This window comes from Pungitius pungitius, chromosome 20 (genome assembly GCF_949316345.1).
Source record: "Pungitius pungitius chromosome 20, fPunPun2.1, whole genome shotgun sequence".
Lineage (NCBI taxonomy): Eukaryota > Metazoa > Chordata > Actinopteri > Perciformes > Gasterosteidae > Pungitius > Pungitius pungitius.
In genome coordinates, this window is record NC_084919.1 from 2,212,159 (window position 1) to 2,237,612 (window position 25,454).

Here is a 25,454-nt window from a genome sequence, read left to right on the forward strand (position 1 = left end):
TGCGGGAACGGGCAGTGCGCAGCGAGACGCCCGCAGTCTCCTCTCGGACAAACCAGTAGAGACGGAATGGGCCTGAGGATGATCGGACACTTTCACATTCAAGCATGAGACACGTTTCTGGCCCAAACTCCTTCTGCACATGTTTCCTTCTCAAAGCAAACAAAGTGCCAGCACCGATCTATTCACAATCTTTACCCGTGGGGGTGTCCTTACGGGAGGTAAGAATCAGGGCTATGATTTAAAAAAAGAAACTTACTGCAGAGAGCAATACATTTAAACACCTTTCTTCCCCTCTGTTTTTTTTATGTTTCGCCATTTGCAACCAAACGAGAGCAGAGAAAACAGCTCACACCATCTCTGAGTTGATTCGTATATTCTTCCCATCAAGGTGTTTCTTTGTTTTTTTTGGAAGCAAGCACAAAAGTACATTCAGCAGCTCAACCGGCTCACAGGTATTGAATATTTAGCAAACGCAATTTGCACAACAAACACAAGGAGGATGTGTCGCTCAGAGCAAGGGACAGATGTCCACTTGATGTCGATCCAGTTCCTGTGATCCAACTGGGCCAGCTGAGTCTTTAGAAAATGAAAGAAATAACAGAATGAAACCTGTGGACACATGTGGGTTTATTCTATGAGTTGAAGAGTAAAGGAACCCTAACATTTTACTTAAAAGTGTTACGTAATGTTTTTTTTACATTTCGTTAGCGATTCCTGACAAAAGAAAAGCAAAATCTGTTCCCAAATAATCAGAACAAATCCGGACTTTTCTCGTACTAAATGTTTGGTTCAGCTACGTGTTCCCGGGTCTTCAGGAATATTTTTCTGTCCAAAGCTATTGGTCTAAATCGTGGACAAAGGTCAGACCAGGAGGCCTCATTGAATGTCACTTAGAAGTTGCCCTTGAGGCCCGGTCTAAGGTCACTCCAAAACTACTACGTTGAAGATATCTAATTTTGAGGTGAGGAGAAGTAATCCAGTTTCTCCCGGTGCGCTGTCACCGTCCTGACTCCTCAGCACTTGATGTCATCTCCTCTGTGGACAGCGTTTAACATCAGTGTCAATTTGAGCGAAGAGCTGAAGGTCAGGGCGGGAGAAGAAGCCCCGAGGCCGCGTCAATCATCTTTAATATGTGTGATACTTTTATTACTTCACTTCGTATGTTGCATGCTAAGGAGCAGTGGTTGAGCTTTAAATCACATGCAACGTTCGACTTAAAGAAATAACTATGCCCTTCTGCATGCCAAAAAACAGCATTATGAGATGTTTGCAACCTTATTAGATAAAGTGGCTCTTTAAGGAATTTTCTAAGGGTTTTTTCAAGTTATTCCCCCAGAGTTCAAACAGAAGGCCAAACAAACCAAGACCACTGACACAATCACCAGTGAGTTGCAGTCTTAGCTTGAAAAATATAAAAACTTGTCTTTTGACTGAAAAAAGGAGGTAATAAGTAATATCGGCCATTTTTCCTCTGAAAAGAGTTACGACCTTTGTGGTTTGTGGAGATTTTTTACAAAGATTGTTATGTTTAAGGTGAGGAAATATGAATGATGGACAGCAATAGTGTGGAAAAGAGCAGCTTTCTGTCCGTAAATATGATATATTTATATATAATATACGATAATAACAGTTACATGTTTGACTACTAGAAAATAAATAATTTCTTGAATATACGATAATGAGTTTGAGAGTTTACAGAAATGCAAATCCATTATTGATTATTATTATTATTATCACATTAGCTTTAGCTAATGGGCGTATATATATATATATATACGCGTTGACTGATCGTCAGGTGACTTGCACAAACACAGTTCAGTAAACATTAAAAACAAGCTGTTCGTAGCTGAATACGATCATGTGAACAAAGAAAAAACATTACTCAAGTAAAAAGCATTACTCAAGTAGCACAAGACAGAAAAAGTGGCCTTCCATGTCTTTTATTGTTGCCATTCATGCATTAATTGCCCTGTGCCTAAATCCCTTTCGCTAATGGTAAGAAGCTCTCACACACACACTGACAGCGAAACGGGCTCAACAGACATTTTTCTTCCAAGAACAATTCACTTTTAGAGCCGTCATAATATTCATAAAGACTGGACCGCTCTGCCGCATTCATAATTTATTCACATTTACCCTCCCTCACTTTTCCTCATCTTGCTTTTCTCTACAAAGACCTCATCATATCCTTCACTTTTACTCATGTTACTGAAAGGAAACAACTAAAACATTACATCACATCACATGTCATTTAGCTGACGCTTTTATCCAAAGCGACACGGCCCAAAAACGTGCTTCGGGTATAAAGGGTCGTACTCTGATTTACAACAGAAAGAGGAGATAGGAGCTGAAGGATGTGAGGAGCAGATCTGATCATTAAGGTTTGCACATAGTAATTAGCCATCACCTGTCTGTATCATTTAAATCCTGCAATGAACCAGAGCTGAATCCTTTTTTATGGGCCATATTATTATTGTGCTGACCTTTTGGTTCCTATTGACAGAGCACCCTGCTGCTACCATAGTGATGCTAATAGCAGTGTAGTGTCCTGAGTGTAGGCCCTCTGTCATCCACGATGAATGCATAAACAGCCGAGGAGCTTTATGATGACACCTGCATGGGTCCTTTGGAACCATTCCGCCCGTTTTCCAACTATTGTTCCCTCACATGAATGGTCCGATTCTGCAACAGAGTTGGACCACTAAAGGGCCAACATGCTTTGTGCTAAATGCTAACGCCGACGTGCTAATATGCAGAGGCTAGCCAACGATATCTACCATGTTCACCATCATAGGTACCAATTGTTGTAATTTAAAATAAAATCATTTTGGAAAGATCTCAATACAAAGAAAGTTTAGTTTTTTGTACGAATGTGAGTTAAATGAATTATATTTATGTCACATGGTCAAACTGTTATATTATATTATTATATATTAAGATGTTTGGGATGGACGGCTGTTTGCTAAGTAGAAATTTGAGAACTTTGCTTCAGACATGACCTCAAACATCAATTAACCAGACAGACGTTGACCAGATGTGCGTCCGTGCGACGGATGACCAAACACAGACTCCCCTCATGTTCTCAAACTATCATCCGTCCCTCAGTAGCTTCCTAACACAGGTTTTCATCGGGCACATTGCATCGTAAATAGTTGTGATGAATAGGGGGGAGGGAGGGGGGGGGGGGGGGTGCTGCTGCAGACACCCGCTCAGCCTCTCTGAACGCATCGAGCGCTCCCGCCCCTCGCTGCTGCCTGTAGCTCCTATATCTTCATGGCGTACTAAAATATTAATCAGGCCTGCCGCAGTAGCAGTAAGGCCACAAAACACACACACACACACACACACACACACACGGAGCCACGTGTGAGTGCACACGCGTCCGCGGACACACGCTGATGTGCTGGTGATGCTCAACAACACGATAACAAGGAGGCAAAAATAAAAAGCAAATCTATGCCTCGGGAGACGGCGGCAGGCTGCTCACTGGCTGCTTTGCATTGGCGCGTGGTGCTTTGTGCGATGTCATTACTTCAGTCAACACAACGGAGCCCGTCTGCAGGCGCGAAGACTGACGACCGAAAGCGCAGCCACGCCAGGGGGCAGATTTATGGAGCATGATTTTCTCGTTTTACTCGCAGCTGTTGCTCTTTCTGGGCTTATGGCTTCCAAGACATGATTGAATATGAATTTACTTTGCCGTATATAAAGGTCAGGGCTTGCTGTGTAAACCACCCCCCCCCGCCCCCCCCCCATGTAACCATTCACAGCAACGTGCAATTCTAAGCGTCGAAAGAGGCTCACATACATTTACGTGCAAAATATACAAAGGGACAAGATATGCAATCTCTTTTTTTTAAAAAGAGTGGGTCTCAAGGGTTCTCCTTCAAGGAGAGTTGGAAGCAGAAGTGTTTAAGGCCACAACAGAACCCACATGTTCCCAAAAAACTGCTCTTTCCAACCACGATGGCTTTTGGTTGCGTTGCACCGCGTCTGCCAGAGTTCCATGAAAGACTCTCGGATTATAAAAATCCCTTTCTCCATGTGATACGGACATGTGTTTGTTCTTGGGGCCGGAGTGGAAGAATACACTCACTGAGGAAGAACAAACCGCTGAAGGATGAAATGAAAACAAAGATGCCAGCAGTTGTCAGTTCGAATGTCCTGGGCCGAGCTCATCCCAGTCCGGGGTTTTCTTATGTGGAGATCAAAACGCCGTTCATGCATTACTCTTTGTGGAATGTCGGGAAGCTTGAGATCCTCTTCAGATAACCGTCCTCACGAATGAACTCAAGTGTTCACTAGTTTTTCCTCGCTGGTGCTGAAGCTCACGCGGTCCCATGAGAAACCAGACGGGATGAGCCGAAAGCTAAATTAATTATTGAGGGGTTTTGAATTTCAACTATTCAAGCATCGTACATTTCACTTCATTCATCCCTTTTCTGTAAATGCGTGGTATGTTAGTCGATACCATTTAAGCAAACATGAAATGTAGGGCAACGCTGCAGTGGATACTCCAGATGTGTTACATAAGACCAGAGGCGGGGGAATCCCCCTCTTCTTGTCGAGAGTCTTTAGAGTAAACAAACCACATGGCCCACTATCATGAAAATGTCCGATTTAACATTCTAATAAAGGAGAATCAACACAGAGATCAACACACTGAGCTGAATCCACCTTTCTCCGAGGAAGTGTGCTCTTGTTTTTATGTTAAAGGACAGTTTCAGGGCATAAGACTCTTGTTGCAGAAGAGTGCACTAATCTTGGTGATATTTTGTCCCCCCCCCCTCTGTCCCTGCACCTGCCTGTCCTCGGGCATGTGACGGCATTAAACCCAAACCTCACGGGAACCTCACTCCACCGTCTCTAAAAAAATCTGTTCAGATCATCACCTGAATGAACCGTGACACTAATGGCTAATTCGCTTTTCCCCCCGAAAATGTCAACACGGCGCAGGCTTCAGATTTCCCTCAGATCACTTTCTCTCTCTCTCTCTCTCTCTCTCTCTAACGGGTCTAACGAGTCGTGACATCAACGCAGCGGAAAGCCCTCCCCCCCCCGCTCCCTGCAGCCCACTCCTCTCTTTATTAGAGGCGCTCCTCTGCTCCAGTCTTCAGAGCAGCAGGCGCCTTCTTGGACGTACCCGCAGCCTCGCCAAGATGAGACTGGTTTCCGTCGTGGTCGCGGTGGCGTGTTTGTTGACAGGTAGGTGACGGAGCGATGGGTTTTCCTTCTTGCGGAGAGCCGTTAAGTTTTGTTTCCCCCCCCCCCCCCCCAACCGGGTTCAGGACCACGGAGAGCTCCTTCAGTTTGTTGCACGCATCCCTCGTGCAGTGAACATACTTCTATTTATGCTTTCTTACGCAGAAAATCTAGCGCTTCCAGTGGGAAAAGCGGGGCAGAGAGAAGATGTGGTATGCAGTTTAATTATTCAAGTGAAGAAAAAAAAAAACCTTTGCAGCTTTGCAGGAATGAAGGCTGCTACGTATTTAGTGTATTTGTTTGTTGCAGGTAACACGCTGTCTGGTTGAAGTCCTGTCCAAAGCTCTCTCCAAACCGGACTCTCAGCTGGACCAGGAATGCAAAGACATTCTCCAAGCGGGTCGGTAGCTTGAAACACGCACATTTGTCACTGTGATTGGAGATGGTAAAAAGGCTTATTTAAAGCATCAGTGCACTCTTTTAACTGTCAGTTTCATGAGCGATTGAGGAGATTCAAACACAAAAGAATAACTTCAAGCATTTTTTTTTTGTCTTCACCAGCCGGTGACAAAATAAAGCTATTATTATTATTATTATTATCATTATTGCTCTGTCATTTTGCTTCTCCATTTCAAAATATTATATTATATTAATTTAACCTACATTTCCAACAAGTGATTGATCGAATCATCACATACGATACTGGAGTCGACCTAAAGGATTGAGTCTCATCTGATTTGACCCTTTTGTTCTGTCATAGGGGTTGAACATTCTCCGCTGGACAAGAAGAGCATCGAGGTGGCAGCAGCTCGCGGAGAGGTGGCCAACGGTGATCCTGACGCCGCGGAGGCAAAGGGAGCAGATGTGAAAGACATCGAGGCTCTCCTCAAATCCATCGAGGATAAAAGAGAAATCCCAGAAGACGAGCGCAGCCAAGAATCCTGGAGTCTGGGAGACGAGAAGGAGAAGAGACACGACACCCAGGAGGAAGAGGAAGAGGAGCGGGAGAAGAGGAGCAGCTGGAGGGCTGGAAGATACCACCAGAAGAAGCACAAACGTGGAGAAGAAGAGGAAGACAACGAGCGCAGTCAGGAGAGCTGGGGGCTCGATGAAAAGAGATCAGAAGGAGACGGAGGTGAGGAGATAGAGAAGCGGAGATGGAGGCCCAGATACCTACAAAGGAAACACAAGAGAGATGAGGAACCTCTAGGGGACGAGCCAGAGGAAGAGCGTAGCCAAGAGTACTGGGACGTGGAAAAAAGGCAAGGCGCCGAAGATGAGGAGGAACAACATAAGCGCATATGGAAGCCCACGCATCGCTACCACCACAAGAAGAAGCTCCACAAGCGCAGCGACGAACCGCCAGAGGAGCAGGACGACGGCGAACGCAGCCAGGAATCCTGGGGCCTGGACAAGAGGGACTGGAGGGCGGGAAGGTTCCACCAGAGAAGACACAAACGGGATGAAGATCTCCCCGAAGAAGCCAGGGAAGAGCCTGACGAGGAACGCAGCCAGGAATCCTGGGGCCTGGACAAGAGGGACTGGAGGGCCGGAAGGTTCCACCAGAAGAGACCCAAACGGGACGAAGATCTCCCCGAAGAAGCCAGGGAAGAACCTGACGAGGAACGCAGCCAGGAATCCTGGGGCCTCGACAAGAGGGACTGGAGGGCCGGAAGGTTCCACCAGAGGAGACCCAAACGGGACGAAGATCTCCCCGAGGAAGCCAGGGAAGAACCTGACGAGGAACGCAGCCAGGAATCCTGGGGCCTCGACAAGAGGGACTGGAGGGCCGGAAGGTTCCACCAGAGGAGACACAAACGGGACGAAGATCTCTCAGAGGAAGCCAGGGAAGAACCTGACGAGGAACGCAGCCAGGAATCCTGGGGCCTCGACAAGAGGGACTGGAGGGCCGGAAGGTTCCACCAGAGGAGACACAAACGGGACGAAGATCTCTCAGAGGAAGCCAGGGAAGAACCTGACGAGGAACGCAGCCAGGAATCCTGGGGCCTCGACAAGAGGGACTGGAGGGCGGGAAGGTTCCACCAGAGGAGACACAAACGGGACGAAGATCTCTCAGAGGAAGCCAGGGAAGAACCCGATGAGGAACGCAGCCAAGAGTACTGGGACTTCGATACTGGAAGGGAAAAGAGAGCCTGGAGGGCCGGCAGGTTCCACCAGAAGAGACCCAGACGGGACGAAGATCTCTCCGAGGAAGCCAGGGAAGAACCTGACGAGGAACGCAGCCAGGAATCCTGGGGCCTCGACAAGAGGGACTGGAGGGCAGGAAGGTTCCACCAGAGGAGACACAAACGGTACGAAGGGCTCGCGGAGGAGGCGAGAGACGAGCCGGAAGGGGAACGCAGCCAGGAGGACTGGGGCGTCGACAAGCGCCATGGAACCGAAGAGGCGGGCTTGGAGAAGCGCACATGGAAACCGACACACCGGTACCACCATAAAAAGAAGTTCCACAAGCGAGGCGGAGGCTCGTCGGAGGATGACGCCGAGCAGGGGGCGGATTCCGAGGAGACGGAGGACGGGGACGAAGCGACGAGGTACTCGTGTCGTTGCTCGCGTCGAACAACTTGTGCTCTTTAAGTTTGTATTCCGCGTCCCAAAAACCCTGCATGGCCTCAGCGGCAGCGGCCCGCAGTCCGCTGGGAACAAGCCGACCTTTTTGTCAGTGTTCACGCGCCGACACGAAATGCGTTTAATTGGGGCTGTTTTTTCAGGTATCTGGCTGAGAAGCGTAATCCTTGGATTTACAGAGGATTCTACCATCCCGCCTGGTACAAGAGGGATTCAGATGAGCAATCCGCAACCTCCAACAAGGTGCGCATTACGGGCTGCAGCACGTACACATGTGAATCTAATATTACTTTAAATTGACCCAACATTCATTCATATTCTTGATTTTTTTCATTTAGTTTAAAGATGTTTTTAAGGGGGAATTCTTGATTCTGCCTTGAATTTGTTCAGATGGACGAACTGGCCAAGTTGGTGAGCTATAAGATGAACCAGCTGGCCAAGAACCAAGAGGAGCCCAAGAGGAGCATGCACCAGAGAGCACTGACCCCGCAGGAGGTAAGAAAAACTGCAGAAAGACCTCTAATAGGACCACTGGCCCGGGCTGAAAATACAGTTATCACCACTGATGTTTATTGTTGAAGACCATATAGGAGCCAGAATAACAAACTCTGGAATAGCTTTTATTGCCTGGTTCGAGCCGTTTCTTTTCGGCACCTCTCTTTGACACCTGCCCCCCCCTTGCGTTTGCACTTTTCACATCAGCTTTTTATGGCTGCTGCTAGCGATCACACTAAAGGACCTCCGGATTATGGCCTGCCAGAGCAATCGAAGTCATAATAAGCCCATTGAAGAGGCACGGCCTTTTAGATCTCCTCTCTGATCCCATCATTTGGAGGAGCACAACAGCAATATTACGTTAACGGCACAAAGGGAAGATAAAATAGGGTTTATTTGACTAAATGACTAATTCGTGCAGATTTTTTGTAGAGTCATCAGTAAACAAGTACATTTTCAGATAATGTAATACTTATTTCTATTCCAATGGGGGGGCAGGGGGATATAATAAAGTGGTGGTGTTTAGTTGATGTTTTGCTACCCGTGTCTTTCAGGGTAAAGAGCTGGAAAACCTCGCAGCGATGGACACGGAGCTGCAAAAAATCGCTGCCAAGCTGCATGACAACATGAGTGCTTAAAAAAAACAAAAAACAAAACAGAACGCGCAGTCTTCTTCAAAGCGGAGCAGCGGGGGGAAAACCTGCGTCTTACTGTATGTCAGCTCATTTAGTGCGCTTAGTGATAAAAGAAGAAAAAAAAATCTGGAGCCAAAAGAAAACAGCTTGTTTATCAGTGTTTTGTGATATTTTGATGTTCTCAAATTACTCAGCATGGAAATGGTATTGGTGTTTACATATAAATATATAATAATATGGACAAATGATTATAAAAACATGCATCGGAGATGAATTATTCAAGTCATCGTGTTCTGAAGAGTTTGATCAATCTGCACTCAATAAAAAGGAATTATTCTGGGACCAAACAAATGTCTCTCAAATTATTTCATGATTTAAAAGAAGAAAACAAGTGTTCACACAGAAGTCTCTTTTTGTACTGCTTATTTATTCTGGGCAGATACAGATGTTACCCACAGTCAGCAGCTGGATCATTAAACAAATGGACCTTTCTGCGGGGATAACAAAATAATAAAAAAAATAATAAAAAACACAAGACGATTCCTGCAGCTCACCACAGAATACAAAGCTCAACTCGGCACTACGCCTCCCTGGCGCTGATCTCACTGCACAAGATGGAGGATGACGAATGCGGAGGGGGGGGGGGGGGGCGGCGTCGAATCAGCGGAAAGAGAAGTCGAAGCTGCAGGAAACCCCCCCCCCCGACGAAACAGATCCGATGCCTCCAGCGTCGGTTTTACCCGTCGGCGTCCGTCACTTTGAGTCTCTTCGGCGCCGGCTCCTCGGCTCGCTGGGCGCCGGCGGGTCTGGGGGGGTCCGCGGCGACCGTCGTGCCCGAGAGGAGGAAGCCCCCGCCGCCGCTCATCAGCAGCACGGGGTGCGTCCTGTTGGGCAACACCTGGGGACACGAGGCGAGAGGCGCAATGAAAACGAATGCCGTTAAGTTCTCCAGTGAAGCCACGTCCATGCACGACATCGCTTTTACTTTACGACAAAGCGCTGTACGCAAAACAACGAGCAAAGAACCGCCCCAGTGCACATCCGGTCTGCTCGGTGCCCCAGAGACAAAAAGGTGAAGGGAGATTTATTTATTTTCATTGGAGCTGATTTACCTGGTAATGTCTGAGCCACGTGTCTGCGAGCCTGAGGTTGACCGTGCCGCCTTGTTCTTTGAGTTTTGTGTAGCACTCGATCAGAGGCTGCAGAGATGAGGAGAGAGGAAGAAGGAGCATTTAGAGGAGGGACACACACACACACACACACACACACACACACAGAGGGTGATCTTTTAGCAACATCAGCACAACAGAGGTAACAAAAAGGCACGGATGTGATGTCAACGGAGGCGCACCGATTGCAATTTTCCTCAACCAACTTTTAATATTTTTGAAAGCCTCACATGTCAAACCTGACCGTCTTTTTAAGAAGTGTAATAGACCGCGAGGCTCCAGACTCTTTAACATTCTAAATGTTGCAAGAAAGAAAAGAATGTAAATGATTTGAGTAAAAGGCAACCTCCGTTAACATCAGCCAGAGCCTTTTAGAGCGTAGAGAGAGTCTTAATAGTAGCTGTGGCAGCACTGAAATGTCCCCTGCAGACATGCAGTGGGACATTCCTCGCTGGAGCTCTAAGCAATCAAAATTAACATAGCGTAGCAGCAGCAGGTAATGAGAGACGCACCCGGGCGAATCTAACGCGAGCAGATACCACCGCTCCTCGCCATCTTACCTCTTTGTACTGGGAGTAGACCACAAAAGGCCTGGAGGGGGCGAGGAACTTGAGCAAGCCCATGAGGACGGGACTCGGGTGAAACCGGCTGGCTATGACCAAGCTGCGTGTGGGGAACAGACAGAAATTACACGGGAACCACGTCGTAAACGCGTCGTTATTGGAAACGCGTCGGCCCGGGCGTGACGCCGTCCTTCAGGCTCATCGATGCCGCGCGACGGTTACTACAGATAAGACTCGGTGGTTTAGTGCACACTCTGCACCTTCGTATCGTTCCCGTGGCCCGATCAATACTTGCAAGTCCTCCGCTCGCTTGTCACCCTCACAACGCCTCCTGCCCATCAATCGTGTAAAAAAAAAAAAAGCAATAACGGCGTTCCCTTTCACGGACCGCCAAGTCGTCCCTGCAGATCTTCTCAATCAGCGGCGATAAAAGGGAGATAAAAGATCCAGGCCACAACCGGAACTAACCCGTCGGCATCCCTGCCTTCCAGCAGCGCGGCGGCCGACGCCAGCTTCCTCCGCTTCTCCTCCTGCTTCACCTTCCTTTCCTCGGCCTGAAGAAACGGCACGAAAGAAAAACAAAAAACATTGACCCTCCTCGAAAACCTTGAATCTGTTATTAACCAAATTCATGCAAAACGAACTAAGGGACGTCCAGAGTGACGCGAGTAAAGAGGCCGTACTTTGGCTTCTATGCGTTTCTCCCTCGCTTCTTTCTCCGGGTCGCAGACGTCATCAGCGCCACTGTTGGTCTCCATCTTCACTTCCTCCGGGCCGCTGGTCGGTTCGGTCTTAGGCGGCTTTGGCTCCTCCCCCCCCGCCGCATCGGACTGCGTCGAGTCTGTTAACGACCAGGGGGATCATTTGCAGCACAAATTTGTTGAATTTTAGTTTGTTGTAACCAGGAAAATCATTCGTGTTTGAGGGCATTTTCATTCAAAACGTGGCTATAAAAGTTCGGCGGCCCTACCGGCGCTGGGGCCTTCGGGAGCGGCGTCCAGAGCCCCTGCCAGGAGAGCGTTGACGTGGCAGACGGGGAACTCGTGCAGCGTGTCGTGAAAATGTGCCGGGAAGCCAAAGCTCTCCACGCCCGCCCGCACGGGCCCCCCTCCTGGGTACATTTGGATCACTGAGCCGTAGCCTGGCGGAGGAGGAGGAAGAGGAGGAGGAGGAGGAAGGAGAGGCAAATGATGCCACGGTCATGAGAGACTTAAATGAGTCTTTTTTTTACTATGCAAAAAAAAAGCACCACGTACCCCCCATTCGTTCCATGACGGATCCCAGCAACAGACCGGCGCAGGTCTCGAACACCAAAACTTTACTGCCGGCGTGGATGTTGGCCAGGGTCAACATCTGGGCCAGCGTGTCGTACCTGAGGTGGCTGCAGCGCAGGAGAACGCAACAAAACGATCACATCGTGCATCCGCCACGCCGCGCTCCGATTCGGAGACGAACCGCCTCGGGGCGACTCACCAGATCTTCCCGGGTTCCCGGCCGTGGTACATCAGAGCCAGGATGCGACAGGACGGTTTTAGGATCGTCACGATGTTTTCATACCTGGAGAAGCACAAGGATGAGAGCTACCGATGAGTCTCATTAGGCCTCAGTGTTTTTGTATTGGTACTTTGAGTCTGAAACGCTTTGCGGGTGCATCGGCGGAAGTGACTCACTTCTTTTTTTTCTTCTTGATGTACTTATCCTGGGCATATTTGGTCTTACCTATGAATGTCGAGCTGTTGTCTACAAGCTGCTGAATGATTTCCTGTGGAGCGCGCGCACACACACACACACACACACACACACACTAAATGTCTCATGCATCTTTACTGTTACATTTAACAGAAAATCCCTCAACAAAAACAACAAGGTGTCTTTCATGTTCTGCATCACTCAGCACACTGGTTTCTTCTTACGACACAGATCTTTGGCCACAGACTTCAAATGTGTGATTGTAGGAGCGCTTCTATACCTGATCTGTTAGACCTTGCTCTTTGAAGTTCTCGATGTCATCCCTGGTCAGCTTCTGGGATTTGCCATCGTCCTGAATGTTCCTGTTGTCCGTGCCCGCCTCCTTTGCATCTGGAAACCACACATGAAAGGGGATTGCTCAAAATGACCCTATAATCCGGAACAAATGAAGAGATGCCGAGTGTCAGATGACGCGATGGCGGCAGGTTACGCACCGGCGGGGCTCTCCGCGTCTTTGGGCTTCCGCGGCTGCAGGGTCCCGCCGGACACGATGTCAAAGGTGCTGCCGTACAGCTGCCCCACGGCGTTGTCCAGGAAGAACCACTGCTTCTCGAAGATCACCTTCCTGCGAGGAGGTCACGTGGAGGTGATGAACGACGACAACTGAACGTCAGTGAGACGTCAGTCACGGTTCAGCCAGAAGGCTTTTGTTCCGCTGAGTTAAGTTTTAGTTGTAGTTGTACTTACTTCTTGGGTAGAATTTGCACAGCTTTGAAGACGTCGCCCCGTTGCAACACGACGTAGTCCCCCTCTTTGATTCTGTACAGGGCGTCCTCGTCGACGTTGTCCGCCATGATGAAACGCGGCTCGTGAGGCGAGGGGTAACCTTCTCCTCCGGGTGGTTATTCGGATAAACTGCTTTAAAGCAGAAGGCACTGAACAGAAAATCACGATTTCCACGTGTTAGCTTTCGTTTCCCTAGCGTCCCAGGACGATTAAACGATCGCAGGGCGACGCGAACCGTTCAGCGTAGTCCTCTGTGATTGGCTGGATGTGCGTCGCTGAGTGCGCTGGCCAATAGGAGCGAAGAGCGATGACTGGGTGGCAAGTTGTAGACTTCCGAGTTACCGATGAACGGGAATTTCTCTTCGAGCCTTTCGGAGGAATGGAGAGAGTTTGACTTTCTCCAATTGGAGAGAAGTTAAGATTGTCGAAATAACGAAATAATGATTTTAGATCAAGAAAGTGAACCAAGCCCCGAAAGTTCCTTGCTGTTAAGTCCCAGGTGTAAGATGGCGTATTTCTAGTAGAGTTGTTTTTATCAACTCTGTTTTGACAACATTTGAGCATGTTTGCATCCTTGATATCACTAAATGACAACATATTAAAGTTGTGGAATATATAAATAGTTGTGATGTATGGCAAATATACCAGTTTATTAACTATTACCAGTTATTTTTCTTTTAAACCTATAGACCACAAATATCTGACTTATTTGAAAATGAATAATTCTGTCAGGTCATGTTAAGAATATTTCTTTTTAGATTAGACTATCACCACAGGAGCAGATACTGCTGAATTGCTTTTTTGACAGTTTGTACACAGTACATGTGTGACCACGTCCACAGGTTTGGTGCACTTCACTCCCACCGAGGGGCCACAATCTGGTGTTTAAAAAAGGCCCTTAAAAGCATGGCATCAAATGAACACAAGTGAAACAAGTTGTAAAATACATTAAAAAAAAACCTTTAATGATTGCCTAAAAAAAGTTTATTTGCTATAAACAAGGGCATCTCTTCACTCTTCATCTCTTCAATACCTTCAAATATCCAAGTTTTGAGAGAATCTTGACTTAATATTTACACGAATATCAAAATTGTTTAATGCAGGGTAAACTGCTTTAACTGTTCACAGTATGACATATCATGTCACATGGTCTGTGTGTGAACACGTCACATTAACAGTTTACATTATTACATTTTCTTTGGCAGTGATTCGCTCAGTCGTCAGGGTTCCAGTAGATGAATGATGCACTTTTGTATTGCAACACAGCTACATGCACAGATGTACTAAAAGACTTTCAGGCTTTGATTTTTCCTCATTCTTGGCCTCCGGTTAGTTTGTGGAACAGTTCTTCGTCTAGCGTCTCGTTCTGGTCTTTAGATCTTGTGGAGAGGAAGATGTAACCGCCAATGAACTCGTGGACCACCTTGCAGTCGCAGCTCACACAGGTGAAGGCCATTAACACATTCTGGTCAAACTCTATGGTCACCTGGAATCACATGGAAAGTAAACGTCTGTAGGGATACACCCCCCCCAAAAAAGACTGCATCCCTGGATGAAGAGAAATAACGAGTGGTCCCTCACTTGTCTTATTTCCCAGTTAACGTTCCACTGCTTCATGTTGGCGAACCTCCACGTGGTGACTGGCAGACCGGTGGACATGTCAATACGAATGAGACGGTTGTAAGAGATCCCTAGAATCTCATCCTTCTTACTGCCTTTGAACCTGACCAGCAAATAAAAGAAAAAACAAATCATCATTTCATAAACAGCATTTAGATGTGCAAATAGGTCCCCAGTTGTGTGTGAAATATACCTGGGTATATAAGCACTGTACCTGACAATGTAGTAGTTGATACCGAACTCTGGAAGCGACTGCCAGGCCTGGATGAAGCGCATCTTCGCCTCCATGAGGGACAGCCGTGCTATGTTCTGATGAGCCTCCAGGATGCGTGCTGTTAGCTTGAAAACAATCACCAGAGGCAGATTTAGCAAATGTATGTGTTATTAAAAATGTGTGCTGGACGTAGTCCGGACACCTACCTGCTTGGTCTTGTGCTTCTTTGCATATCGCGGGGAGAAAAAACACTCAGCGTTCATCTCCATGGCGTTAAGGTCAGGAGCCGCCTGACCAGGAGGGGGTGCCAGGCTCTTCATCTGCAGGAAGGACTGGATGCTCTTCACTTCCGACTTGTAGGAGCTGTAGGCCATTGTCTTTCCCTTGGAGGCGAGAATACATGCAGCTTTCCATTTGGCGTACTGTGTTTGCTAAAAAAAAAAGAAAAATATTAGGTTGGAAAATATTTAGAAAAAATAGTTGAAATATATTTTTGGTCGAAAAATGTTTTTAAAAGAAATTCTTTAAAAAAGTCAAAATGTGTCTGTTTGGAAAATATTGAATTGTCATGTCAAAAAATGTCACGAAAAAAAGTTAAATTATAAGGTCGAAAAATGTTTTGAAAAAAAAGTTGAAAAATGTTTTGAAAAAACAGGTCATGTAAATACAGTGTAAAATTAAAGGCAAAGTAAAAAAATATTCGATCAAAAAATGTTTTGAAAAAAAAGTAAAAAAATATTTTTTTCGTTAAAAAAAGTAAAAAATATACAAGTTGTCAAAATGTGTCCGTTTGGAAAATATTGAATCGAAAAATGTCAACAAAAATTATTTTAAATGTGAGATCGAAAAATATTATGTCAAAAAATGTCATGGAAAGAAGTCAAAATATAAGGTCGAAAGATGTTTTTTAAAAAAAGTTGGAAAATATTTTGAAAAAATAGTTTAAAATATAAATTTGGTCAAAAAATGTTTTTAAAAAAATTCTTTAAAAAAGTCAAAATGTGTCTGTTTGGAAAATATTCAATTGTCATGTCAAAAAATATAAGGTCGAAAAATGTTTTGAAAAAAAAGTTATGAAAAAACAGGTCATGTAAATACAGTGTAAAATTAAAGGCAAAGTGAAAAAATATTCGATCAAAAAATGTTTTAAAAAAAAGTAAAAAAATATTTTTTTCGTTGAAAAAAGTAAAAAATACACTAGTTGGATTACTTGCAAAAAAAGTGAAAAAAAAGTCGTGGAAAAAAAAGTAGAAAAAATACTAGGTCGGGATATGTGAAAAAAAGTCATGAAAAAAAACAAAAAAAATATTAGGTCAGAAAATATTAAGAAAAAATGTCATAAGTCAAAATGTGTCCGTTTGGAAAATATTGAATCGAAAAATGTCAACAAATATTATTTTAAATGTGAGATCGAAAAATATTATGTCGAAAAATGTTTTGAAAAAAAAGTTGGAAAATATTTTGGAAAAATATTATGTCAGAATATGTGAAAAAAGTCAAAATGTCATGTAAAAAACAGTTTAAAATAAACGGCCGAAATTTTTTTTTTTATTAAAATATGTTAGACCAAAAAAGTAATGGAAAGAAAGTTGCTGAAATTCAGGGATGGTTAAAAGAGCCTGCATTTATAGACGCACACTTTACAAGGGTTTTAAAAAGAGGGGCACAATGGATGGAGGAGGACGGTCTTACGTTGTCACATCGGATGTACACCTCATTCATCCCATCAGCAACAGGGAGCAGCAGCTTGATGCCGAACTTCTTCTCTGTCACGTTGACATCGGGGACTACCTCACAACCTGTCGGGTTGACACAAAAGTCAATTTTAAGACTAACTTTGGTATTTTCAATGTGGACTGCAGAAGATAAGCAAGATGCAACAGATCTGTTAAAATTATCACAGAATACTACTGGAGCTACTGTCCCAGTTTTAAGGAGAATAATGCATCATTTTTTATTTAACTATGATGTATGATATTTACACAATGTCCTATTAACCAATACAGACGAATACAACCTGTAAAACATTCAATTCATGGTTAATTAATGAGAATAGCTTTTGTAGGTAAATGCCCCTGCTCACGCTCAAAGAAGTAATCAGAACGCTTACATTGAGGGTTATTAATCCTCAAAAATATAGAAGACATTACAAAGTGGTTTTATAAGTTTGTATTAAGATATTTCTTATTCCGCCTCTCTATCAGTTATTTAGACATCTACTGCATTTCATTTGCTACATTCACTGGTGGAAAAACGATGAAAATTAGTCTTTTCCTTCTTCTATACTGACCTCGGAGGTGAAACTGATCCAATGGTTCTCCGCTAGAGGTCTCCTTGTTCTTGTAGTAGGAGATGGTGGTGTCCTTGAATACAAACCAGTACTCTTTGTATGGACGCAGCGTTAGTCGTTTGGGCCTGATTTAAGGCAGCAAGAAATACAAAAAAATCGTTTTTGTAGAGAGAAAATGATCAAACCCATTCCTATAAATCAAGGGTTGAAATGAAAGCAAAAGTTCAATTTGAGATGGAGATATTTCACTTAAGTTATTCATAACGGCAATCCTCATTAACAGGAACAAAGGTGGGTTTACCTAAACAGCCGCAGGGTATCTGCCAGCTCTGGAATGTCTGTAATGTCTTCCTGGGGGCGGGACAAAGAACTGTGATTTATCCTGTGATATCTCAGGACCGTGTTAAGACATGCAATCATCAGAGGGCTACCTATTACTCCTGCTTAAAAAGCAGGTGGTCTACCTTTAACAGAACGCTGAAACCTTCAAATTACAGGCAACATTCATCTCAGCGTGTCGCCGTCTATTAAAAATATGTTTACCAGAATTCGGTCCGCGTGTCCACCTTCAAGTGTCACCTCCAAGTTGGACAGGGCGGCCTCCACTTCATCGATCTCTGGCTCGTTGGAGTGGTCCAGTGGTTCACTCGACAGGGTCAGTTTACAGATGTGATACTGAGAATGAAATCAAGTGAGCATTATGCTCGGCCTTGTCTCCGCCTCCTAAAAATATTCACCTCCAAGACCGTATACTATATAATTGATTTTAGAAAACATAACTCCCAAACATAACACTCTACTGCTCAACCTCTCCGCCAATGGGATTCTCCTCATGTCTCGACACGTCCTAACATGGATTTAGACACCGAACTGCCTCTCCTGGATGGATACTATCCAGAGCCTACAGCGGCACATACTGCACACATCATTTAAGCCATATTATCAGAAGCCAATTTAAATTTGACGTGCCATAGTTTAGTCCTCAGTGTTTAAAATAAATAAACACGGTCGGTTTAATTTAGCTGAAGAATTGACTCTCCCTCCTGATCTACGCTGGCTTTGATACCTGTGACGTTAGTCACCTGTAATGACGCGAACATCAGCATTTCCTCATCAGTGCAGTCGATCTGCTCCAGGAGGATGGACCAGCGAGCTTGTTCGTACAGCTGCGTTATTCTGACGGCGTCGTACTACAACACAAAAAAACACCCGCTCCGATTCTTAACGCAAAGTCTCGAAATTGAGCGAAAATGGAACGCATACTTGTGGCCTCCTTACTTTGGGATTGAGGTCAAAGAAGACATTGTACTTGAAGCGCAGCAGCAGCTTTTCTTCATCGAGGATATCCTGCTCCATGAGAGAACGAGAGGAGTCCAACCAGCTGTCGATCGCAGCAAAACAAATGATCAGAAGAGCTGCGGCGGTTTGCGATCTACGAGCAGAGGGGAAATCAAAGGGACCTCTCTTCATCTACCCTGCACTGTGGGGCGCTTTGTCCACCGGCGACAGCGGCCGGTACATCTTGGCCAGCTCGGCGGGCGGCAGGTTGGGCTGCGATTCGGCCAGAGGGTTTTCTCCGAACCAAAGGCTGGTGGCCGACGCGGGCATCCCGTTCTCCGGGTCGTAGGTGGCCGTCATCGTCTTGCTGTGCATGTGGCCTTGTTCGGGGGGGGAATATTAGAGCAGATTGGAGGATTAAAATGCAGGGATTCAGCTTTCCTTTCGTGGCGTACTTAAAGGTAGGAAAGGCACGGCGAAACCGGTATGGTGCTAATATTAAAGAGGCAGAGATCAAGGGTCTTAAAAAAAAAAAGGTATCTTGGCGTTGCTGTGAAATCCGGACCGTATGCGAGCAGAGGAGGGGGGGGTGTGTTTGGAGAATTTGGAGAGTGATTCTTTCACATCTCACGGATGGAGAGTGTGGCCTGTCAGGTCTCTGAAGCATGCGGTGAGAAGTGTTTCTCGTCACTTCTACGCCTCTAGAAATAAAGATGCCATCCCTTGAAAGGGCCTGAAATTGATTGGAACGTTTCACTTTACAGAGATTATTAGTATCCTTCTTCTGCAAAAAGCACCGGTCAAACCAGGAACATTCCCAAAGGTTATTTGTTAAACATCTGCAATGCAAAACATCTATTCAACTTTAATTATAATGCAGGAAGACTTTTTACGGTGTAATGAGATTGATTTGCCTTAACAGGCACTCCAGATGGAGAAGTTGACGTTATTGTGGAGGCCAAAATCTTCGACAAACTAACACCAGCTAAGAAGTGCATTAACGCTGGGAAGCGTACATTTCATCATCAAAGAGCATCGGCCTGAATGGAGGTCAGCTCCACTGTACCTGTGCCCCCCGGGCCCCCGCCGAACAAATCAACGTCCCAGATGTCTTCTTCTGCAGAGTTCTTGTCTTTCTTCTTCTTCTTCTTAGACGGGTCGTCGGGAGGCTTCAGCAGGGACAGTTCCTCTGGTCTTCTGATGTCTGAGGTGGGGGGGGATGGGGGTTGGGGGTTGGGGGGGGACGATATGGAGGCAAGGTGAGCCTTGATTTTAGAGCGACGAAAGGGGACGTCGCGATCAGGGGGGGGGGGGGGGGGGAGAAAGGAGGTGGGGAAACTCACTGAGCATTTGACAGATCTCCGCCACCGCCTTGAAGACCACACTGGAGAAGCTGACGGTCATCTTGATGGTTTTCATGTTGGGGAGCTGCAGCAGCAGCGGTTTGTGCTGGGGGGTGTACCGCAGGTCAGCATCAGCCTGCGAGGGAAAATGGGGATTTCCTTTCTTATTGAGCTGTAGATCTTTGCACAATAAAAGGGTTACACCTTTTGACCCAATAGACACTGAGCCTGGTTTTGAGATGGAGCTTTCAACTTGTTTTCACACACTTGACACATTCTTTTAGCATTTTTGGATCATTATTGGTTTGTTTGACGGCAAATTATTCCCTCTCAAAATAATGCATATTGTTATTTGTGCTTAGCTGTACAACATGTGTTTGAACGATGGAGCCAACAAGTGACTGGACTGTAAGACAAAACCACTGATAAAAGAAAAACACATGGACAGAATCAAATTATTACGACTTTGGGACATCAATTTCTTTTCAAACCAAATAACAGAAATTACAGCTTCATTACAAAAAACAAATTCACTTTGGAATCTACCTGAATTCCAAACTTGTCCAAGGTCCAGTGGGTCTTGAGTAGCCAGCATTTCCTCTGCTCCCACCACAGGGCATGGTCCGACCAGTCCTGAGTAGCCTCTGCAGAAGAACAGAGGAGGCAAAACGTCACGCCTCAGGATTAAAAGGGTCTTGAGGTGGATCTCTGGCTTTGTAACTACAACATCCGCTGCCAACACAAAGCCTTGCTCGTTGCGTGGGTGTCTGGGCACGGGTACGGTTTGGTTTGCATGAGTCTACCTGGCATCACGTCGATGACGAGCTTCTCTGTCATCTATTTCGTCTCACGCTGTTTAAAGCATCCTTACTGAGGTATCCGTCACACTACGTTAGCTCCTCCGAATGTACGCAAGGAGACGAACTTTGGCCCCTGAGGCTACAAAAAGCCGACGCATTGTGGCTGAACAATAGTGTTGAAGAACACAGGGCAAACATGGGTGTGGCTGCACTAGCAGACTGTGAAAAACAAAGTCCAGTGGATACAAGGCAAACCAAACCAAAGTGGAGTGGGACAGATTGCACTTACTGATCTTCTCCACCAGCTTGAGCATGAGGCCTCCGATGTGCAAGTCCCCCTTCACCCTCAGCTTAAACTTCATGGACTCATCTCCCTCCTTTTGATCCACCTGCACGGACAGCTCCCAGGATCTTTCTCCGAACTCAGCGGCTGTCATCGTGCCCCCCCCCGTTCTAAAGAGAAAGAGGTGCACAGAGATGACAGAGAATGCACTTTTTTCCCCCCCTAGGAAACAAACGCCATCAAATGCACAACACAAGGAGTGGGAAATGAACCTTTCGGGCTCGGTCTCTTTTTAATCACGCGGTTGGGGAATTCCACGACGCTCCGTGATGGTCTTGTTCTTTTTTTTGTTTGCAGGATTAGGAAAAACATCTGGGTTAAAAACATGAGTCAGCGGGATGAGTGTTTCTCAACATCCGGGTGGGAACGTCCACATTTTCCCAACGATACAACAAACAAGGGATCTCTCTCTCTCTGTGTTTTGAGCAGATTTCAACCATCATTTCCTCCGCGGCGTTTTCTGCGATGATCCTTTTAGAAACAACACGCGCACTGGCAGATGTAACGGCCCTCTGAACACACGAGGCGGAACTACGGCCCTCGGCATTGCTGGATTCTAATCCAGAGTGAACAGATGAAAGACATCGGGCAGGTAGGAAAGGAAGGGGGGCGCGGAGGGGGGGGAGGGAGGAGGAGCAGGGAGGGTACGGCTGTGGAATGTGTGACGAGCAGGGACACGTATCTGGAGCAGGAGAGACCGTGCACAACAACGTTTCCACATCTCCCCCCTCAATGCACATCACAGTTCTCCAAGTTTGACCAACAAACACAGACACACACACACACACACACACACACACACACACACACAGTCGTCTAGACTGGGGCTATCAATAGAAATACCTCTTTTGTTTGTCCCGGCTAGCCCAGTGAAAATGTAGAATGTTACAGTGGTAAACTGTGTAGCCGGGAGGCTCTGGTTTTAATGAGCCCCTCCCTCCCTCCCTTCCTCCCTGTGTGGCTCGGGGGGGGGGGTAGGTTTAAATGTTTCGAGCTCGCACCTCTGCCTGAGCGGAGGCTTGTTGAGATGTGTTGGAGCGTGATGAATCTCTAGTCCAATAAAGGCCAAAGTCGGATGGATTAAACAATGTAATTTGGGCCTTGTGGGGGAAAAGCAAACAAGAAGAAAGAAAATGCATTACTTTAAATGTTTCCTATCAAATATGCAATAGTTGTAAAGTGTGGTCAGTGTTTCTAACTTAGGCCTAAACAGTGTCTTACATTCCTACCTTGTAGTAATAACAGAAGACAGTGCAGTGTAAGCCCGGCCGTAGTACAGCAATAATAGTACAATAAATTCCTACAAATTAACTATTAACTTCCTCCCGTGTAACAAACGCTCCAACTTCACCCAATCCAAAGGAATTTTTTGCCTCCTCTGGGACGTGATAAGTCTTTCATTCAGTCCCAAACAGACAATGGCCCGTACACCCCCAACACCAAGACTCCAAGAACCCCCCCCCCCCCTTACCTTGAATCAAAGCTTTCCTCTGCTATTCCTAGAAATGTCCTTGTGAGGTGGAATGAACCCGGGAACGAGGCTCCTTCAGGGGGGTGAGGACACGCCCCACGAAGGAGGCAGGTGACGTCATCAGAGGGGCGGGGCCACAGGTAGAGGAAGTAAGCTAACGTTTGAGCACAGGTGGGTTAACGCAGAAGCTAAACATTCGGTATCAAGGTGCTTTCAGTGTAGCAGACATTTGAAATTGATTGAGGCGTTTTTGGTGAGTGCTACTCAGCCCGTGTATAAAGTACTGTTTATCTTATATTGACCAATACTAAATGATATATACATGCAACTAATGACAGTGCCACAACATGACATGAGTACTAGTTTAACTCGGATGAATCAGCCCACCTTCAAAGGTGAATCACTCGCGTTGGTCTTTTCCCACGTGATGATGTTTTCCTTGACTTGTGAAACAAATACAACAGACTTGTTTAGGACTGTTTCCTCAGTTCCAGCCTTGGTGAGGGGGGGGGGGGGGCCCACGTGGGAAGCCTGCCACCTTGTGGATTCTATTGGTAAGATCACACAGGATACTTGCAGATGCTTGCAAGAAATATGTATTCTAACTGCATGTGGACGTCTGACTCGTGTATTCAAATGCAAGACGCAAATGAGACCCCTGGGGAAGGCCGCTCGAACACAAAACAAGGTTAAAGATTAATAAATATCTACTTTTACAAATCCCCACGCTGTCACCAGTTACTTTGCACGCTGCCACGTTTCAATTACAGACTTATAGCCAGAAATATTTGTCTGCACGATTTAATTCGTACTCTTTTAATGCTTATTTCACCGGAAATCACCTGAATAAATCATCTTATCAACTAGTTTAAGCTTCAGTCTTTTTGCATTGTGCGAGCCGTGTCCTGGAAGACATCGGAAACACAAGGAAACAATTTACAAGGAATTAAAAAAGAGAGAAAAAGTTGACTGTTAGTGGACTTTTATTACTTGAATGAAGTTGCAGCCACTGTGTGGCGCCATCAGACCACAGCAGAGTTGTAGGAGGAGAAGACCCAAAGTTTGATGCCGGTAGTTCTTGTTTTACGACACAGAACCACGGGAGCACCGCGGTGGGAAGATTCATGCCTGTTCTGAAATGAAAAAAAAAACATCTTCATCATCGTATGTGTCTTACTGGGAGACACCAGAAGCTGATAACTGCCACTCAAGTCATCACTTATTGAAAAAGCATCTTCCACGTAAATGTCGTGCCGCCATCGCAGGTCGACGACCGGAACGTTGTCTCGTCTTGTGTGACTGGATGACGTCATACTTTCACCGATTTGAGTGGTGAACTTGTGTCTTTTCAAACTGTCCCGCCCGGGGAGGAGGAGGAGAGGTGCCAGTGTGGCGTCCGGCCCTCCGAAGGGAAGGAGACGGGAGGACAGCTGCAGAAGAACTTGCCCTAGAATCGGTTCACGGAAACTTCTGCACGGGTGGGTGCAGGCCAACCTCTGCGCTCCAGTTAAAGGACAGTTTCTCCTGACCACTTGATGATTTTGACCACACCCGAAAGATTAACTGGAGCAAACCCGCCTGTGAGTCGCTCTGAGCTCTCTGTTCCCAACTCCGTCTGGCACACAAGGTCGCCTCGAGACAGGAAATGTAAATTCCATGACGAAAACAAACAAATAAACCCAGAGCCTCATAAACTGTGTCATTGGTGGACGGACACATGGAAAATAACATCATTTGGACCTGTCAGGCCTGGATGGAGTACAGACAAAGTAACACCATGTCCATGTCGCCATGACACCTGCGGTCCTGTTGGCATCACAGCGCACGCAGGGCCAAGCTGGAGGAAAGGACAAGTATCCAGCTAGCGCCGCCGCGGGTGCCTGCAGAGAAGGACAGAGGGCAACGGAGTTACATCTCCCCGCCACGAAGCCGGTCTGAGCCTACGTGGGAGCGGGTGGGGAACAAACATCTGCAGGAGCCTTCGACCGGCTTTTCTGTGTTTGTGGAGGGAGAAACCTCCCGGTGACCTGGGAACACGCTTACCCAATTAGCAGCCTCGCCGACGGATCAAATGGAAGTGAAAACATTCGCTGCCGTGACGGAGGCGCATCACAATGCCCCATTCATGCAGCCGAGACCCCCCCCCCCCCCACCCCCCCCGTGCTTCGGGGGGGTGAGGTGGGGTAGCAGGGGTTGTCGTCCCAGGGGGATGCAGCGGAGAGGCTTCGACGTGTTGACGTGGGCCTCGTCCGTGACCTATTACGGGATCTCGGGTCAACAATTTTCAAAGGTGTTGCTTCCATAAGGTGTCTCACCTTAGCCTCCCACATCCCCTTCACCTCAGCCCCTATGTCCGCTTTGCCCCCCCCCCCCCCCCCCCCCCACTGCCCTCTCCACAGCCTGATAAAACCTTGTGTCTTATGTCGTGAGACAGCGCCCTGGAAGAGAGGCTCTTGACAGCCCGGGGCTCTGGGGAGCAAAGGCCTCGCTGCCTCACGGCCTGCAACGTCATCTCCCCCCCCCCACCCCCCCTCTTCAAAGCTGTCAGGGTGCTGTCGTTGTTCTTCTTAATGCTTTCACCTGGCAGATTATTTGTTCTGTCAAATGTCAGCGAGATGTGACATTCTTGCCCCGAGATGAGAGTGGAGCAACAGGTGGGATGGTCAAGAGAGCGCCTGTGACCCTCGGAGCAGAACACAGGCCGCATGTGTGGACCTGCCCAAATATTGGACCTCTCCTCAGATAGACTGTGTGTAATGCTCACACTGCAGTGGAGGCTCGGTATAAAGGCGCTTTTATTTCTAAAATTAATTGTTTATTTATGAGGGTGGAGCGAAGGGTGCTCCGGTAAGTGGCGTCCTACGTCCACGCTTGTGGATGTTTCCATTGGAGCTTATATATATATTTTTAAAAAAAGAGTGGTTTAAACATGCAGAGAGTTCATGCATTATGAATTTTATTTGACCTTTC

General features: G+C 46.5%; 3 protein-coding genes across 5 annotated transcripts; 1 reads left to right on the top strand and 2 right to left on the bottom strand.

Moving 5' to 3' along the window:
• The first annotated feature begins 5,075 nt into the window (after nt 1-5,075).
• On the top strand, nt 5,076-9,570 carry chgb (chromogranin B). Its single transcript, XM_037448614.2, has 7 exons — nt 5,076-5,205; nt 5,368-5,414; nt 5,512-5,602; nt 5,963-7,754; nt 7,932-8,031; nt 8,179-8,283; nt 8,838-9,570. The coding sequence occupies exons 1-7, from the start codon at nt 5,160-5,162 to the stop codon at nt 8,919-8,921; spliced, it is 2,265 nt and encodes a 754-aa protein (XP_037304511.2). The 5' UTR covers nt 5,076-5,159; the 3' UTR covers nt 8,922-9,570.
• On the bottom strand, nt 9,327-13,344 carry trmt6 (tRNA methyltransferase 6 non-catalytic subunit). The gene is made up of 12 exons (XM_037448635.2): nt 13,087-13,344; nt 12,834-12,964; nt 12,620-12,729; nt 12,321-12,412; nt 12,124-12,207; nt 11,907-12,031; nt 11,621-11,791; nt 11,334-11,491; nt 11,119-11,204; nt 10,648-10,750; nt 10,031-10,117; nt 9,327-9,816 (listed from the first exon to the last, which is right to left on the bottom strand). Exons 1-12 carry the CDS (start codon nt 13,191-13,193, stop codon nt 9,655-9,657), a joined length of 1,416 nt encoding a protein of 471 aa, XP_037304532.2. The 5' UTR covers nt 13,194-13,344; the 3' UTR covers nt 9,327-9,654.
• A 718-nt stretch (nt 13,345-14,062) lies between these two features.
• fermt1 (FERM domain containing kindlin 1) lies at nt 14,063-22,572 on the bottom strand. Of its 3 annotated transcripts, XM_062559753.1 has the most exons (17): nt 22,485-22,566; nt 21,226-21,293; nt 20,960-21,123; nt 20,417-20,514; nt 19,871-20,006; nt 19,594-19,731; nt 18,724-18,907; nt 18,528-18,630; nt 18,332-18,439; nt 17,793-17,924; nt 17,551-17,600; nt 17,250-17,374; nt 16,652-16,758; nt 15,166-15,390; nt 14,960-15,084; nt 14,707-14,848; nt 14,063-14,611 (listed from the first exon to the last, which is right to left on the bottom strand). In XM_062559753.1, exons 3-17 carry the CDS (start codon nt 21,105-21,107, stop codon nt 14,438-14,440), a joined length of 1,995 nt encoding a protein of 664 aa, XP_062415737.1. In that variant the 5' UTR covers nt 21,108-21,123; nt 21,226-21,293; nt 22,485-22,566; the 3' UTR covers nt 14,063-14,437. The 3 variants fall into 3 exon arrangements, with proteins under 3 accessions (XP_062415737.1, XP_037304531.2, XP_062415736.1); XM_037448634.2 differs by lacking the exon at nt 21,226-21,293 and having other exon boundaries at nt 22,485-22,572; XM_062559752.1 differs by lacking the exon at nt 22,485-22,566 and having other exon boundaries at nt 21,226-21,560.
• Between the last annotated feature and the right edge of the window lie 2,882 nt (nt 22,573-25,454).

Excerpts from the sequence above, each read along its gene's own strand:
- fermt1 (XM_037448634.2), bottom strand. The coding sequence starts at position 21,107 with ATGACAGCCGCTGAGTTCGGAGAAAGATCCTGGGAGCTGTCCGTGCAG. Across the intron at positions 18,908-19,593 it reads CGGGGGCCCGGGGGGCACAG|GCCACATGCACAGCAAGACG; the intron begins GTACAGTGGAGC and ends CCCCCGAACAAG. Across the intron at positions 17,601-17,792 it reads GACACGCGGACCGAATTCTG|GAAGACATTACAGACATTCC; the intron begins GTAAACATATTT and ends TCCCGCCCCCAG.
- trmt6 (XM_037448635.2), bottom strand. The coding sequence starts at position 13,193 with ATGGCGGACAACGTCGACGAGGACGCCCTGTACAGAATCAAAGAGGGG. Across the intron at positions 12,413-12,619 it reads AGCAAGGTCTAACAGATCAG|GAAATCATTCAGCAGCTTGT; the intron begins GTATAGAAGCGC and ends CGCGCTCCACAG. Across the intron at positions 11,492-11,620 it reads TCCCGAAGGCCCCAGCGCCG|ACTCGACGCAGTCCGATGCG; the intron begins GTAGGGCCGCCG and ends GGTCGTTAACAG.
- chgb (XM_037448614.2), top strand. The coding sequence starts at position 5,160 with ATGAGACTGGTTTCCGTCGTGGTCGCGGTGGCGTGTTTGTTGACAG. Across the intron at positions 8,032-8,178 it reads AATCCGCAACCTCCAACAAG|ATGGACGAACTGGCCAAGTT; the intron begins GTGCGCATTACG and ends GAATTTGTTCAG. Across the intron at positions 8,284-8,837 it reads GAGCACTGACCCCGCAGGAG|GGTAAAGAGCTGGAAAACCT; the intron begins GTAAGAAAAACT and ends CGTGTCTTTCAG.